This window comes from Garra rufa, chromosome 5 (genome assembly GCF_049309525.1).
Source record: "Garra rufa chromosome 5, GarRuf1.0, whole genome shotgun sequence".
Lineage (NCBI taxonomy): Eukaryota > Metazoa > Chordata > Actinopteri > Cypriniformes > Cyprinidae > Garra > Garra rufa.
The window spans coordinates 42,638,546-42,653,305 of NC_133365.1; the positions used below are offsets into that span (position 1 = coordinate 42,638,546).

Below are 14,760 nucleotides of genomic sequence, written 5' to 3' on the forward strand. Positions count from 1 at the left end.
ATGTAACGTTATGCATTTACACAGAACTATACTCGAACTGCAATCGCTCATGGAGATAGGCCTAATAAATAATTAATTTCCAGTTATATTAGGAATATTTATTTAGATGTGTATTAGACCAACCAATTAAAATATTGGTTATATAATAAATGTTTAATATAATTTAGGGTGTTTTAAACAAGTATATCTTGTTGAATCAATATTACAAAACCGATATCTGATAAAATGCTTAAATATTGTGAAAATATTCGGTCAACTGATAAATCGGTCGATTTCTAGCAAATATATTTTTTGCATTCCCATTTGCTTAGATAGCAAAAGAAAAACTCCACAATAGTGTTTTCATGACTTTCAAAAAAAAGGAAAACAATTTTGAGAGACAATAGCATTAGCCCTACTTTTTTTTGTAATTTGATGCAAAGGTGATATAGTACAAAGTATAGTGTCATAAATGCACATACATCTTTGTTGAAAATCTAAATCTAAAAACTTTCGAGGATTTATGATGCTAATGACCTTTAAAACATGTCATCACAGTCTTGTGAAAATGGTCCATTGTACTGTTTCAGATCGGATCTGCTGGGAAGTAGGAGATAATTTAGTTTCCCCAAACTTAGTTACTAGAACTAAATATGTTCCTAGTTTTTTGCGGTGCGAACATGCCAAAAAGTGGGTACTTCCGTAAATAGTTCTAGGAACTATAAAAATGTATCTCCAGTGTGAAAGCCCCTAATTAATAATAGTAGACCTATTTAAAAATTTTAACTGTTTTAGCTTGTAAACGATGCTTGAGTTTAAAATATCTTTATAATGTCTTTATAATGTATTTATTACAAACACACAAGTTTTTCACTTCACCAGAGTCATGTAGATTACTTGCGGATTATTGTGATGTTCTTATCAGCACCCACTTCCTGCAGAGGATCTATTGGTAAGCAAGTGATGTTACTCTAAACTTCTGCAAATATCTTCTGATAAAAATACAAACTCATCAATATCTTGAGTGACCTAAGGGGTGAGTACATTTTAAGCAAATTTTCATTTTTGTCTGTTCCTTTAACTTTCTTTTCTACTGCTGCTTTCTACATTTTTTTCTAGCTCCTCCTCCATATACACACTCTGGTTTGACATTTATATGATGTCTTCACTGAGCTTATTAATATTTACTGGCATTATCTGTATCTTAGGTCAGTTTGGTAAGCTAACAGGCTAATTTGTATAATCAGGCTAGATGTTTAATAGAACTTCTGTTTTGTTCCGGATGTTGTCATTAGTCCGCTGTACTGCGGGCTAGAGTGTGTGCTTATCAGACATAAAAAGCCATGACTGTCTTTAACGTGGTTTTCTTTTCCCTTTTAACTTTTTTTTCATGAAAACCTCTTTTAAAGACTAATACAAATAAACAGATAGAATAATATGTTATTGGGCACCAAATACAGGTTTTTGGTGATGTTATAACCATGAAACCAAAACATATTTTACTTGCAGTTAACATAAGGATGTTGCACTTTTTGTTTGTGAACTCTGGTAGTAGGCACTAGTCAGTAAGTAAATTGTGCAAAGTTGTCTTTACCCTAATGAAGTCCCCTTTTAAGCAATCTGTTCTGCTTCTTTACCAAATTTTTTTCCCACGGCAAAGCAGATGCTTGTGACATTTTGGGTGTCTTGGTTTGAACATCTTTCTGTTTTTGTTTCATTTTTTTTAACAGTTTTATGAAATTGCCTCTGTGTGTTTTTAACACAATTTAACATTTAACATTTTATGTTCCTCAGTTATTGTTTCACTTGTTGTTGTGCCAACAAGCTTATTCATTCTTTCTGATGCGTCACACATACCAAAATGCGGAAGCATCTCAAAAAAATAAGCATTTTTTCTTCTTCCCTGTGTCTTTCATTCTATTTACATCCTCTATCATCATGATTATGATGATTTCATTCAGTTTGTGAAAAAAAGACATTAGCACTTTATTAGCTAATGTACTGTTTTCCTTCTCTCCACTGATGAGAATCAGCACAAAGCCATTATTTGAATAAGAACAAGGTCCTCAATTCAGAGTATGACTTAAAAATGTACGTTGGCAGCTCCCCTATTCTTGGCCTTCACAAAAACAGCAAGTTATGTCTGGTACATTTGTGTAGTGCTGTCACATGTCAATGTTTCTAATGCACTATTAGGCGCCGTGTTACTGCAAGATGTTCAAGAAGTTCAACTCTTTCATTCTCTCTCAATCAGAGTGGCCAGAGTTTGTGAAGAACTACGCTCCGTGGTGGGCATCCCACACACTAGACTGGCTGAAATACGGGAAGAAAGTTCAAGTGGTGCACTTTGAGGATTTAAAACGGGACCTTTTCTCTCAGTTAAAAGGCATGGTCATCTTTCTGGGCCTAGAAGTCTCAGAGGACCGCCTGCTGTGTGTGGAAGGACAAAAAGATGGGAACTTCAAACGCTCTGGGCTGAGGAAGCTTGAATACGACCCTTATACGCCAGAGATGCGTGCCACCATCGACGGGCTTATTAAAACTGTGGACACGGCACTCAGAAAGAGAAACCTGGCTGGTGTACCTGAGGAGTACAAACCCAGATGATACTCATGCTTGTTTTTTTCACAATACTTTTGTTCTTAGCTATACCCATTTTTCCCTAGAATATGAAATTGGTTATCATCCTTCTTCTTGTTTAGTTTTAAGAATGGGATGTATTGCACAAATGAACTGCTGAAAAACTGTTTGCCCTTTCATTAATAATCTACACTACATAATAAGACAGGGGCTTGTGCAACAATTTGGCTTCGAGTTTAATCACCATGGATCCATCTTCCTTAGGCCAATGTAAGTGTGTGGTAACTACAAATCCAGTTCAGTCATTACAGGAAATGACTGTTCTGCCTTTTTATGAAAGTGTCTATTGCCATCTGGGACAGCTGTTTAGATAAATGGCATCTTTGTTGCATTAAATTTGGCTCTGTCACTTACTGTTTTCAGGAAATTCCTTTCAGATGTTATCATGCTTTTTAAAACTGATCAGTGAAATAGTTATATGGACAACAAAAATCCTCCAGCTATACCAAGCGTATTAGAAAAATGCATGGGAAACGTTGTCTGATACTTGCCTTCAGTGATTGGCAGGCCTTATTGAGCAATCGATTTGGATGAAAGCAATTCTGTTTCTGTTTTGTGTTAAGAGCAATTCTATGTTGCGATTGTTTCATCAAGTTAAGTCATTTAACTTTTTTCTCACGGTTGTTTTAAGATGTATTTGCAGTGGATGATCAAAAAAAGAAACATTTTAAACATCTTGTGTTCATGAAGTAAAAGAAATGGGGGCTTCTTGTAAATTGCTTAAAATGACATTGACTGATCCTTTACCCATTTTCTCAATCACAATTATTTTAATCTGTTAAAGGGATAGTGTAGTTTCCCCCAAATTAATAATTTTGTCAGTTATGTTTTTGACACAGAGGCACAGAGTTGTGTATCAATACTTGGCATCACATGAAGATTAATCGTTTTTGGATCACTTTATTTAAAAAAAAAACTTTCTTCTTAAAAACTTTTAAGGCAGCTGGGTAACTTATCCAGCTTTTAAGTTTAACAAACCAATTTTTTTTGCTAAGTCAACTCAAATATCTAAATTATCACTTTTCACATTTCAAGTTGACTAAACTTGCTTGAGTTGATTGAACTTCACATTTTAAGGCACATGAGGATTAATCATTTTTGGATCACTTTATTAAAAAAAAAAAGACCTTCATCAATTTATGTCCCAGGTTAGACTATGAAACTAGTTGCACTGGACTGCATACTGTGTGAGTTGCATTAAAAACCTCCGTACAAAATCAAGTAATTCCTCCCAAAATATCATTAGATGTCAAGTTTTGGATGCATTTATAAACTTGTTCCCTGTAGAAATGTTCAGAATTGTTATTTTTTGGTTTTAGTGTTTAATTGCAGGAGTTTTTTTATTTAAAACAGCAAATCAGCTTTATTATATAATAATCTTGAAGGGGTGAAAGCAAGTGTGAAGCAATGCGCAAAAGAGACAAAAAGCACCTTGCAGGTAAATTTTTGCTTGTCAGCTAGAGACCTAACAAATAACATTAAAATAGATGTAAAAACACATATATATTTTTGTAATGCTCACAAGGAGAATGACTTTAAAAGACAAAGCGTCACCTATATTTTTTGAAAAGGCTTTTAAATTTGAGCATTACATGCTTTTCATTTCAAAAAGGAACAAAACTGAAGTGTCTTTCTGAATGTATTTTGTATGGAGTGAATGTGAGGAATTTCTACCAAATAATCACGGAAATCAGAGAGTAATTGCCAGCAATGCAAAAGAAATTAAATGACTGCAACGAGATTTCTATTATAATTTTAAGATGAGAGAACTTTGTGAATATGAGGAAAAGTTTTGCACTTGTTTTGGATGATGCATCAGATGTCCTGATCAATAAATTGTAAAGCCCCAAATTAAAGGCCCAACATTATTTATGTGTGTGGTTGCATAGTTATACTATATATATATATATATATATATATATATTAAACTTTTTTTAACATATATTTAAATACATTTATTTTTTTATTTAGTTTGGATAGGCAAATTTGTATGTCTGGGAACCAAACAAAAACGTGGAATGTTGTTGGTTGCTAATGCTGCAAAAATTGTGCACTTCACTTTTGAATCTCTCTTTCAACTTTATTTAATGCTGGTTGTTTTGCAACTTCCTATATTTAATAGATTTTATGTTTCAGGAAATAGCGTAAAGAAAAAAGTCCAGGCTGCAGCGTCTTTCTCACGAACAAATACTTTCTGAAACACTGCATCAAAACATAGATATTCAAAAGACATGTATTCAAAAAGTCTCAAGTTTTACAAATCTGTCATCTACTTGTCTGTTGTTTTCACAGGGGACATATAATATGAGCAGCACTCGAGCGGCCAGTGCTCAGAGCTAAATAGATTGTGCTTTCTGATAATGTTACTGCTGATAAGTTCATATGGACTGAGACTACAAGTCATATGTGGTAGGATTTATTTCAAAACACTAGTCAATTTGTTGTAACCTTAGCGGTTAAAAAATGAACCGCTGTTGCTGTACATTAAATGGTCAAAGGTGAAGGGCTGCAGACTGCAACTAAATGTCTTAGCAGTCTGATTTAAACCACTAACTAAAAAGTGAATTGAAGACTGTTTTGTTGTCATTTTTGACTGGTCATGTCTCAAAATGCCACAGAAACAACATATGGATGCCAAGGTGATTTGATTTGAAACTATTGGATTAGTTTTTTTTTACATTGTCACATTGTGCCCATTTGAGTTGCAGTCTGCAGCCCTGGATCTGACTAAGGAAGTTAAATGAAGTTAAAAAGGAAAATTGCAAATCAACTTTATAAATCTATGAATATGAAATAAAGCATAAATTACCAGATAATGCAAATATATTTTTGTAATGCTTATAAGCAGGAAGTATTGAAAGATAGGAAGTATCACATCACTGTAAAAAACAATTGTTGAGTCAATTTAAAATAATTTGTTACACGGCTGTGTTAAAATGTAAAGTTTAATCAACTCAAAAAAAGTTTAGTCAACTTGAAATGTTAAGTTGTACTAAGTGACAACTTATATATTGGAGTTGATTAAACTTAAAATGTAAGGCAGCTGGGTAACTTACCCAACTTTTAAGTTTAACAAACCAAATTTTTTTGTTCAGTCAACTCAAGTTACACTCAAGTTATCACTTTTCACATTTCAAGTTGACTAAACTTATTTGAGTTGACTAAACTTCAAATTTTAAGGCAAACTAATTTTTTTTACAGTGTAATGTTTAGCCATATCAGCTTTCTGAATGTATTGTGTATGGATTTAATTTATAGGCATATTAAAAATTAAGAGAATTACCAACACTTAAAAAAGAATGGTTAGAACAAGATTTTTATTTGATATTTATACATGTGTGACAACAAATAGATCTTGCCCAAATAATGTTTAATACATACAATACATTCAACCCACTACTTATATTTATTTATATGTTAATTAGTAACCTAATGGTAATACTACATATGTAACACAAATGGTAAGATAAAAACAGTAAATATTTAATAGCTGTCATATAATTCTGCAAAATCATTCAACAAAATGGCATTTTAATATACAATGTCTTGTAAATGTAATGTAGCTTTTGTTGAACCTCTATTTACATTAATTTATTAATGACTTTTCAGCTGCATTTTTCTTTCTTTCTTTTTTGTTTTGTTTTGTTTTGTTTTTAACTTACTTTAAATATACTTGTACATTTCAAAACTCAAACTAAATTGCACTCCTTGTTAATGCTAAGTCGTTTCTATAATACAGCTTTCTCCAATCACACTTAAGAGAGAAAAAAAAAGAAATATCTTTAGTCCGTGACTTGTGATTTCAGACAGAAGTGGAAAGTCTGTTATCCATAGTATTGGTGATTGAAGTTGCCCTGAAAGCACTTCGGGTCTCCTCATCAATTGCGCTCTCAATCTTCGAAAGAAAGGAGTAGCATTTCTTCTTTAAGTCCTTGGCCATGAATGCATAGAGGAACGGGTTTAGAAAGCTATTAGCGCAGGCGAGAGTAGCAGATACTTGTAGGGCTGTGTGAAAGACATGGTCGTACTCGTGCCCGTGTCTGTCCACCTCTAAAACAGAAACTATTTGAAATGGCAACCAACAGATGAAAAAAGTTACAATCAGTAATGTCATGATCTTGTAGGGTTTGGTAGATTTGGACATTTGGTTTGCTCTAAGTTTACCGATGAGGATGGAGTAACAGGTGAAAATGGTCAGGAATGGAATCAAAAACCCAAAAGTAAAGCGGATGAACACAACGGTTTTGTGGTGACCTTCAAAATTGTTATAACATATGACTGTTGTTGCATTAGTAATGTCTCTGAATTTGGCAGGTGGAATACTAAGCAAAGAAGACATGAACCAAGCCAACACAACAACTAAAGACGCCTTCTGTACAGTGCGCTGATTCTGGGCCCAGACGGGAAACTTGACGGTGATGCAGCGATCCACACTAATGATGACTAGGATGAAAATGCTGCTGTACATATTGAGGGTCATTACAAAAGCAGTGAACTTGCACATAAAGAGTCCAAAAATCCAGCTTTTCTTTACTATGTTGTCAATGGTGAAAGGGAGAGTAGCGCAGAAAATAAAGTCAGACAAGGCCAGACTCAGATACCAGGTGGTGTTCACTGACTTCTTCATCTTAAACCCAGTAATCCAGATCACCGCGCCGTTTCCAGTGATGCCAAGAAGGAATATGATCACATTAAAGATCACTGTGATTACACATGCTGCTTCCCTGCAGTGCTGAGGATGTAAGTCCACATGAGATTTATTTTTTGTGTGACTGACTATTTCTTCTAACACATCATCATAATCAAATGTTGAATCCGTAACATCCATTATAACTGAATAAGAAGCAGAGTTCTGTAACAAAAACAAGCAATTTATCCAAATATATTTAAAGTCATTTTGCATATTTTGTAAAAATTATAGAAGAAATAAAACTAAAAGATAAAATAGATAACATTTGTCTTCAGCACACTGCAGGTCACAATATTAAACATAAAAGTTTGATGCGATTTTATATGTACCAGAGATAACCAATAGCTAATTCTGCATGAAGCGTATAACAAATAATTTCCATTCAGTCTAATCAGACAGGCAGAACTGTCAAAAAAATGCCAATAAAAAGCACAATGCTAGCAGAATTCTCCCATAGCTTCCCTTATTTTTTATGTAAACTGCTTGCACATTTCTGATAATCCTTTTGACCTTAAATTCCCTTTGACGGGTTACATGCACGCCTGTTTGAATGAAGCAAATTGCCTAATTTGTTACTTAAAATGCTATTGCAGTGTTTAAAACACACAGAACCACAGAACATGAAGCATGTTATTCACAGTACAAGTACAACTTCAGGTAAAACTGATGACTGCTAAGTATGTTTGTTCAGTGAGGAGGGTGTAGTATTTCTCGATTTGTATTGTATCTGTGGTTGCAATACTAAATTTGAAAAATATTTCATTGCAACATAGAATTGCATCTTAATTGCTGCTCTCTGTCTTTAAAATCGATCTGAAAACAAATGTTTGCTGTATGATCAAATACACATATCATGTTTGATGCATTGGTTCTGATGATATCTAAGGATAACTTACCTCACAAAGTAAGCCTCGCAGTGCTCTTTGCAATGCTTCAGAAATCAACTTGTGCTGCTGGGTTGTTTGCTGATAAGTGCAGACTGAGCTATTGGCCAAACATTTTTAACACCTAGTTCCTCTGTAAGATGCAAACAAATTTCTGAGAACTGAGACTGTCGATGGCCACACTTAACAAGTACTCTATTCAAGTTGCTCTGTTTATCTGAAAGTTAGCGATGGGCTGGTTTGAGGTTTTAAAACCGAGAATATAGCGCCATTGCAATGAGTGGACCAACATGCATCAAACTGCTTTTACCATTGTGGGAGGATGCTTTAGTGGTTTATGAAGCTGCAGTCAACAAAAATTTTCATTAGTCGCAGAGAAGAAATATTATGATCTGTACAAGGCTAGTACAAGTGGTTATGAAAATACATTTGCATTTGCATAATAATGGTTTGATTTACTTACTATAGCTGAAAATTAAGCAAATCAATTAAAAATGTATTCCCCAAATGAAGGCTTTGACAAGTAAAAAATGTTGCAAAATACAATACAAAAACAAGTCAAAATACTGTTTTATTTCCATATAATTTCCATCATCATAAACGGATGACTTCAAAGGTTGTAACACAGGATAGGTTTTTTTCCACATTCACCTTAGTTTTTATTCAGATGTTTTCGGTTATTGCATCACATCTCTGTCATATTTCACATCTTGTGCACTGTATTATGATGCAGTGGTGAAAGTCAAGATAGAAGTAGTTTTAAATGTGTAATTTTGCTGCACTCTAGCAGTTTTGAATGCAACAATGCATCTAGTAAAACACAATGAAGGTGGCATTTCAAGTTGTGAGTTCGAGTTGTGACCTTAATGTGGGATAAAAAATATATGTCTCCCTGGCCTGGACCACAAAACCAGTATTAAGTAGCACGGGCATATTTGTAGCAATAGCCAAAAATACATTGTATGGGTCAAAATTATCAGGATATTAAGTAAAGATCATGTTCCATGAAGATATTTTGTAAATTTAACTTAATTTTTTCAGTATTTTAGATTTTTTTTTTTTTTTTAGCACCCTCAGATTTCATATTTTCCTATAGTTGTATAATATTGTCCTATCCTAACAAAAAAAGTTTATTTATTCAGCTTTCAGTTAATGTATAAATCTCAATTAAAAAAAAAAAAAAAAGATCACATTTAAATGTGAGCACGTTTTCATATAGATGGTTATAATGCAACATTTACTTTTCGGCCTTTTGTAGTAAAGTTCACTAAACATTGTAGGTTTTCATCCAGTTAACATTTACAAATAATTACAAAGAAAATGCAAGTAACACATTGACTTAAACATGAATCATACTTTTAAAACATAATCCAATAATCTTTTTTTCCATTCAAAACTTTTAATTTTTTTTTTTAGGTAGAAAAAATTCCTTAGCATGAAATTTACAGTCAGAAGGCACTCTTAACCTACATGTGTTATTTTAGTTGAGTTTAGTTTACAAATAATCATACTAGATAAATGCATTAAATTTACAGCCCTTATGGAATATATATATATATATATTACTTCCAGTTTATTCTTCAGATATGAGTGGATGCCCTGGCATCCACTGAGCTGGAGCGAGACAGGTAGCGACTGATTGTTCGACCTTCTTCTCCAATAGCATTCTCAATCTTTGATAAGATGGAGCTCCTGAACCTCTTCCTGAAGTCATTACCCATGAAAACGTACAAAACAGGGTTTAGGAAGCTGTTCGCAGCAGCAACAGTGGTGCCAATTTTTAGTCCATTAATAATGACCTCATGGTGGAAGGTTTGGTTTAGTTCGATTAGAACAAATGTGTGGTATGGCAGCCAGCACAGGAAGAAGGTCAGAATGAGAGCCGTCATGATCTTAAACGGCTTGTTGGACTTTGCCATCTGGGTGGCTCTCAGTCTGAGGATGATGGCGGTATAACAAACAATAATGAGGATGAATGGGATGACAAATCCAAAAACAAAGCGGCTCATGGCAATGACTTCATGGCCGTACTGGCTGGACGTGTAATTGTTAATGCATCGGCTTGTGCCTAGGTGACTCTGGACATCACGGTACACGATAGACGGGATACTCAAAGCTGCAGAGACGATCCATGCGAGTACGATTAACACAGACGCTTTTCCGATAGTGCGGTGATTCTGTGCCCAAACAGGAAACATGACGGCGACGCAGCGATCCACGCTGATGATGACGAGGAGGAAGATGCTGCTGAACATGTTGAGGAACATGACGAAGGATGTGAACTTGCACATGAAGAGGCCGAAGATCCATTCCGATGTGACGCTGTAGGCGATGTTAAAAGGCAAACAGGCGCAGAATATGAAGTCAGATACGGCCAGACTCAAATACCAGGTTGTGTTGACTGACTTCTTCATGCCAAACCCTGCAATCCAGATAACTACACCATTTCCTCCAAGGCCCAGCAAACAAATGATCACGTTGATCACCAGCAACAACAGGCAAACAACCTGAGTGAAACATGTGGTGGTGTGGGGTTGGAAATGAACTTCTTCATAAGAAAAATTATCGGAGGAGGTAGCGTTATCATAATCAAAGTAATCATAGTCAAATACGAAATTTGCTGAATCCATTGTAATTTACGTTCAGTTCCTGTAGGCAAATAACAAAAAGAAAGTGTGTTAAATATTTCTTTAGTAAAAGTATAAATATCAGTAATATCACATTCACTGTTCCTAGATTAGGTCAGTTACCGGATGCGCGGCCAGATTGGCAATACTTGGATGTAAACAACAGAATGGATTAATAGGTTGTAAATAATAAAAACGATGTTCTGCTAATTTATGCTGTCTTAACCATGGAAAAAAACACGTGGAAGCACTAAATCATATAGAGAAAGACTGAGCAGGATGGGAGCAATATTTATATATATATATATATATATATATATATATATATATATATATATATAAAAAGTTAATATGAGAGTACTTGTTAATAAGATACAGGAGCAGTATTAAGATATTAGCCTAATATTTAACCTACCTGACTGGAAATTATATGAACAAACACTGATCTTGTCAAGAGTCTTGCCCTGGAAATCCTGGCTCAGTTTGGCAAACCACAATTTTGATTTGTTATAACTTTTGGCAGTCTATAGTACTCCAAATGAGTTTCCCGGTCAGACCAATTAGTACAGCCCAAAACATGACAATAACTGACCATTTTTAGCAGCAATAATTAGCAAAATATGTTTTGTTCGGTTCATTGGTGCACTGTTTACGCTCAGTGCCGTCTCTACGGCCGATTAATGTCACGTCCTGAAAACACTATTATTTCTTTATTCTTTTCTTTGTGTTTTAAAACTAATGTTCTAAGTTCTTTAAGTTCTAAATTTAACACTATGTTCTGTTTTAGAACTAAAATATAAGTTAGATTAGCTATAATAGATTTGGTTTTCTTAAAAATAAAACACTCTTAAGAGAGAATTTTCATAAGTCATAAATAGCAAAGTAGTCTCTCACCTTAGTCTAACGGTGTCTCCAGCATTACTGCACCAGCAGTCATTTGTCGTCTGACAGCTGTGTCACTTTGCATTTATTCTGAACCGGTGTCCTATCCTTCTCTTGAGCAATATTGTGCATGACTGCACATGCTTTACTTCCACAAAACACTTCCACAACTGTTTTTGTTTTCCTCATCAACAAGATCCCCTGCTTTCACTTCTTTTTTTTCTTTTAGTTTCTTGAAAATAGATTGAAGAAACAAAGCTTTGGCCCTCTATATGATCTGATGTAATTCAGTGCTGTCATCTAATGTTGAGGCCGGGTAAGATTACATGTAGAAAGTCCCTAAATAGTCAGTGACTGAATTTAGTCACTATATTTCTCCTATAGAGTACATTTTCATGTCTCTATTCTTTTAATACAACATGTTTACTTTTATCTCAATAAAATAATAGAGTGTTTTCAAGATGTGTCATCAATCGGCCATATTAATTGCATTGAACGTAAACAGTGACACTAAACCGAACTAAACTTGCATATTTCACTGACTGAAAATGGTCAGTTATTGGTGTCACTATCCTCCTGGCCAGCACAGGTGTCACTTTTGGCTTCCGACCAAGTCCTCTAAGATTTTTCACAGTGTGAAACATCTTGTATTTTTTAATAATACCTTGCACTGTAGCCACTGGAACTTCAAAACATTTAGATATGACTTTCCTGACTTGTGAGCGCCACAATGTGCAGCCGCAGGTCCTCAGTGAGCTCCTTTGTCTTAGCTATGACTGTCCACAAACCAACAGCATAGAGCTTCTGTTTTTCACCTGTTGAGTTGATTAAAACAGCTGTTCCAAATGAATCAGGGTAATTAGGATGCTTTAGAACAGCTTGGACTATTTGGAATGGTATAGAACTTTGGATTTTCCCATAGACTGTGACAGTTTGCCAGGGGATGAATAATTTTGAACATGCCACTTTTTGTTCAAATGTAAATAAAAGCTGAAAAATATTTTTTTCCACAATGATGCCTCTTGTACATCATCTTATTATCTTTTGGGAGAAGCCTGTGTCATTTCTGGTCAAAAAAAACTTGCTGGTTGAATAAAAGTAACTTTTAAGTCAGAATTTGCCAGGGGTATGAATCATTTCGGGCTTGACTGTATCTTTACAACCTATTAACTTAAGTTTGTCAAAATAAATTGTCCTCTATATGATTTAGCAGCTTCCACACATTTTTTCCATGTTTTATACAGCGTAAATTACCAGAACAACGTATTCAGTAGTACATTAATGCAATCCAGACTGTTTACATCCAAATATCGCCTGTATGGCCACGCAACCAGGTAACTGACCATACCTTGATATAAGTGCAAACCCTCTGTTAGGTGATCAGTTTATCATCCCTCTCTTGGAAATGTTCCAGGTGCTTCTCTTCTTTTTCCCAAACCATACATGCTTTCTTGTAAATATGTACTTCTTTAATAGGGTTTCATGTATTCTGTATTTCATCTTGTATATTAAAAATACAGCTTAAAACTTTTATAAAAACTTAACTATCCCACTTCCTCCATTTCTCAGTGATGACCCTCCACCCTCCAGGAAGTGACATAATTTTGATGTGAAGGCAACAGCACCAAGATCTGTAAGTGTGAATTTAATAAATTATGTCATTTTTAAATGATTTGTCTCATTCATTCAAACATGTAAAATTACCATTTAATTATAAAAACAATATCAAAATTTCAGGAGATAACTGTTGACAATGTCATGTCAGCTAACTATTATTTTCTCACTGAGCAATGGCTAACTTAAGCCCTTTATTTCCGTTCTTTTAGGCTAATGTCATCCTGTTTGTCATCCTATTTTCGTTCCTAATTAACTGTAATTCGTTTTTAAAACAAGTTTAAGTTTCTGAGCTTGACCATGGAGTATTTCTGACCATTCTTTATAGAAATCATTCCAAAAATTATGCCACAGCCATACTAATTGACATTCATTATTCAATTTTAAAAAGATATTCAGTTCAATCTGATGCTCTGAACATGATAAACAGGTCACTAAATAAACACTTTCATATGACCATAAATAAAATACTATAACTACAGGTCCGTGGAGCCACACTGAACTCAGGTACACACCTTTAAATTCGTAAAAACTTGAATGTTGAAACATCTGTCTTTTACCAGATGGTTTTTAGAGTATAATACAACAGCATAAAATATAGTTTGACTTACTTTACCAGCCTTAAAACACCATTCAGTGCAGATTCAACTTCATACAGACATACACTCACAGAAGGATATTAGAAGTGTGTCATCACTTCAACCCTTGTAACAGAAAAGTTTTTGCTTACCACAGAACAGTCAGACCAATCAGCATGCATTTACACCTTCTTGCCCATACACCAACCCTTTTCACCTTTTAGTAAAAAAAAAAAGAAAGAAAAAAACTTTTCTAAATTTACGTTTAAACCTTTCAAAGATGCATGAACATGTTAAATACTACCCTATATATTGAACTCTCCCTAAGCACATGTTTATGGTGTACCTGAGCTCGGATAATCATCACCGTCTAAGATTCTGTGAATGAAACCACTAAGTAATTTGTCAGAATGATTCAAACTTTTAACTCTTTCTTTCTGAACTATTCATTGCAATAACTACCCCCCAAATGGTCTTGAAACTTCCTGGTACATCAGTGGTTAGTTCTCACCACAGTTTTTAAATATGCTGCAAGTGGGTGTGTGGTGTGCTGTGGAGTGCAGGGGGAAGAGGGGAGACAGACAACACAACAGTGCTCTCTGATACAGACTTTATGCTTTAGTTTAGTTAACAGCATCAGGGGTTCCCACAGACCTTTCCACACTGTATCAGAGACTTAGAGTAAATTGAAAAGAATTTATGCCAAGCAGAATCTCTTACAAAGAGTGAACACTTTGTTTTGTCCATAAACTCGTCTGTCACACTTACTGTAAGCACTCTCTCAGTTTGAAGCGTCTGTCATCAATGCATGCTTTCGTGAATAATTAAGAGAAACATCTTTTCAGAGAATAAGGACATGCAGTCTC

General features: G+C 34.6%; 3 protein-coding genes across 4 annotated transcripts in view; 1 reads left to right on the forward strand and 2 right to left on the reverse strand.

Annotated features, from left to right (window-relative positions):
* Positions 1-3,293, forward strand: part of wscd2 (WSC domain containing 2) — a 60,638-nt gene extending 57,345 nt beyond the window's left edge. For both annotated transcript variants that reach the window (XM_073841094.1, XM_073841095.1), the window contains one exon: positions 2,234-3,293. In XM_073841094.1, the coding sequence (XP_073697195.1) occupies positions 2,234-2,586 (353 nt within the window). In that variant the 3' untranslated portion in view covers positions 2,587-3,293. The remainder of the gene's footprint in view (positions 1-2,233) is intronic.
* Positions 3,294-5,933: 2,640 nt separating this feature from the next.
* On the reverse strand, positions 5,934-8,288 carry LOC141335727 (chemerin-like receptor 1). Its single transcript, XM_073841271.1, has 2 exons — positions 8,206-8,288; positions 5,934-7,471 (listed from the first exon to the last, which is right to left on the reverse strand). Exon 2 carries the CDS (start codon positions 7,445-7,447, stop codon positions 6,422-6,424), a length of 1,026 nt encoding a protein of 341 aa, XP_073697372.1. The 5' UTR covers positions 7,448-7,471; positions 8,206-8,288; the 3' UTR covers positions 5,934-6,421.
* A 496-nt stretch (positions 8,289-8,784) lies between these two features.
* On the reverse strand, positions 8,785-11,763 carry cmklr1 (chemokine-like receptor 1). Its single transcript, XM_073840969.1, has 2 exons — positions 11,715-11,763; positions 8,785-10,842 (listed from the first exon to the last, which is right to left on the reverse strand). Exon 2 carries the CDS (start codon positions 10,821-10,823, stop codon positions 9,774-9,776), a length of 1,050 nt encoding a protein of 349 aa, XP_073697070.1. The 5' UTR covers positions 10,824-10,842; positions 11,715-11,763; the 3' UTR covers positions 8,785-9,773.
* Positions 11,764-14,760: the final 2,997 nt, after the last annotated feature.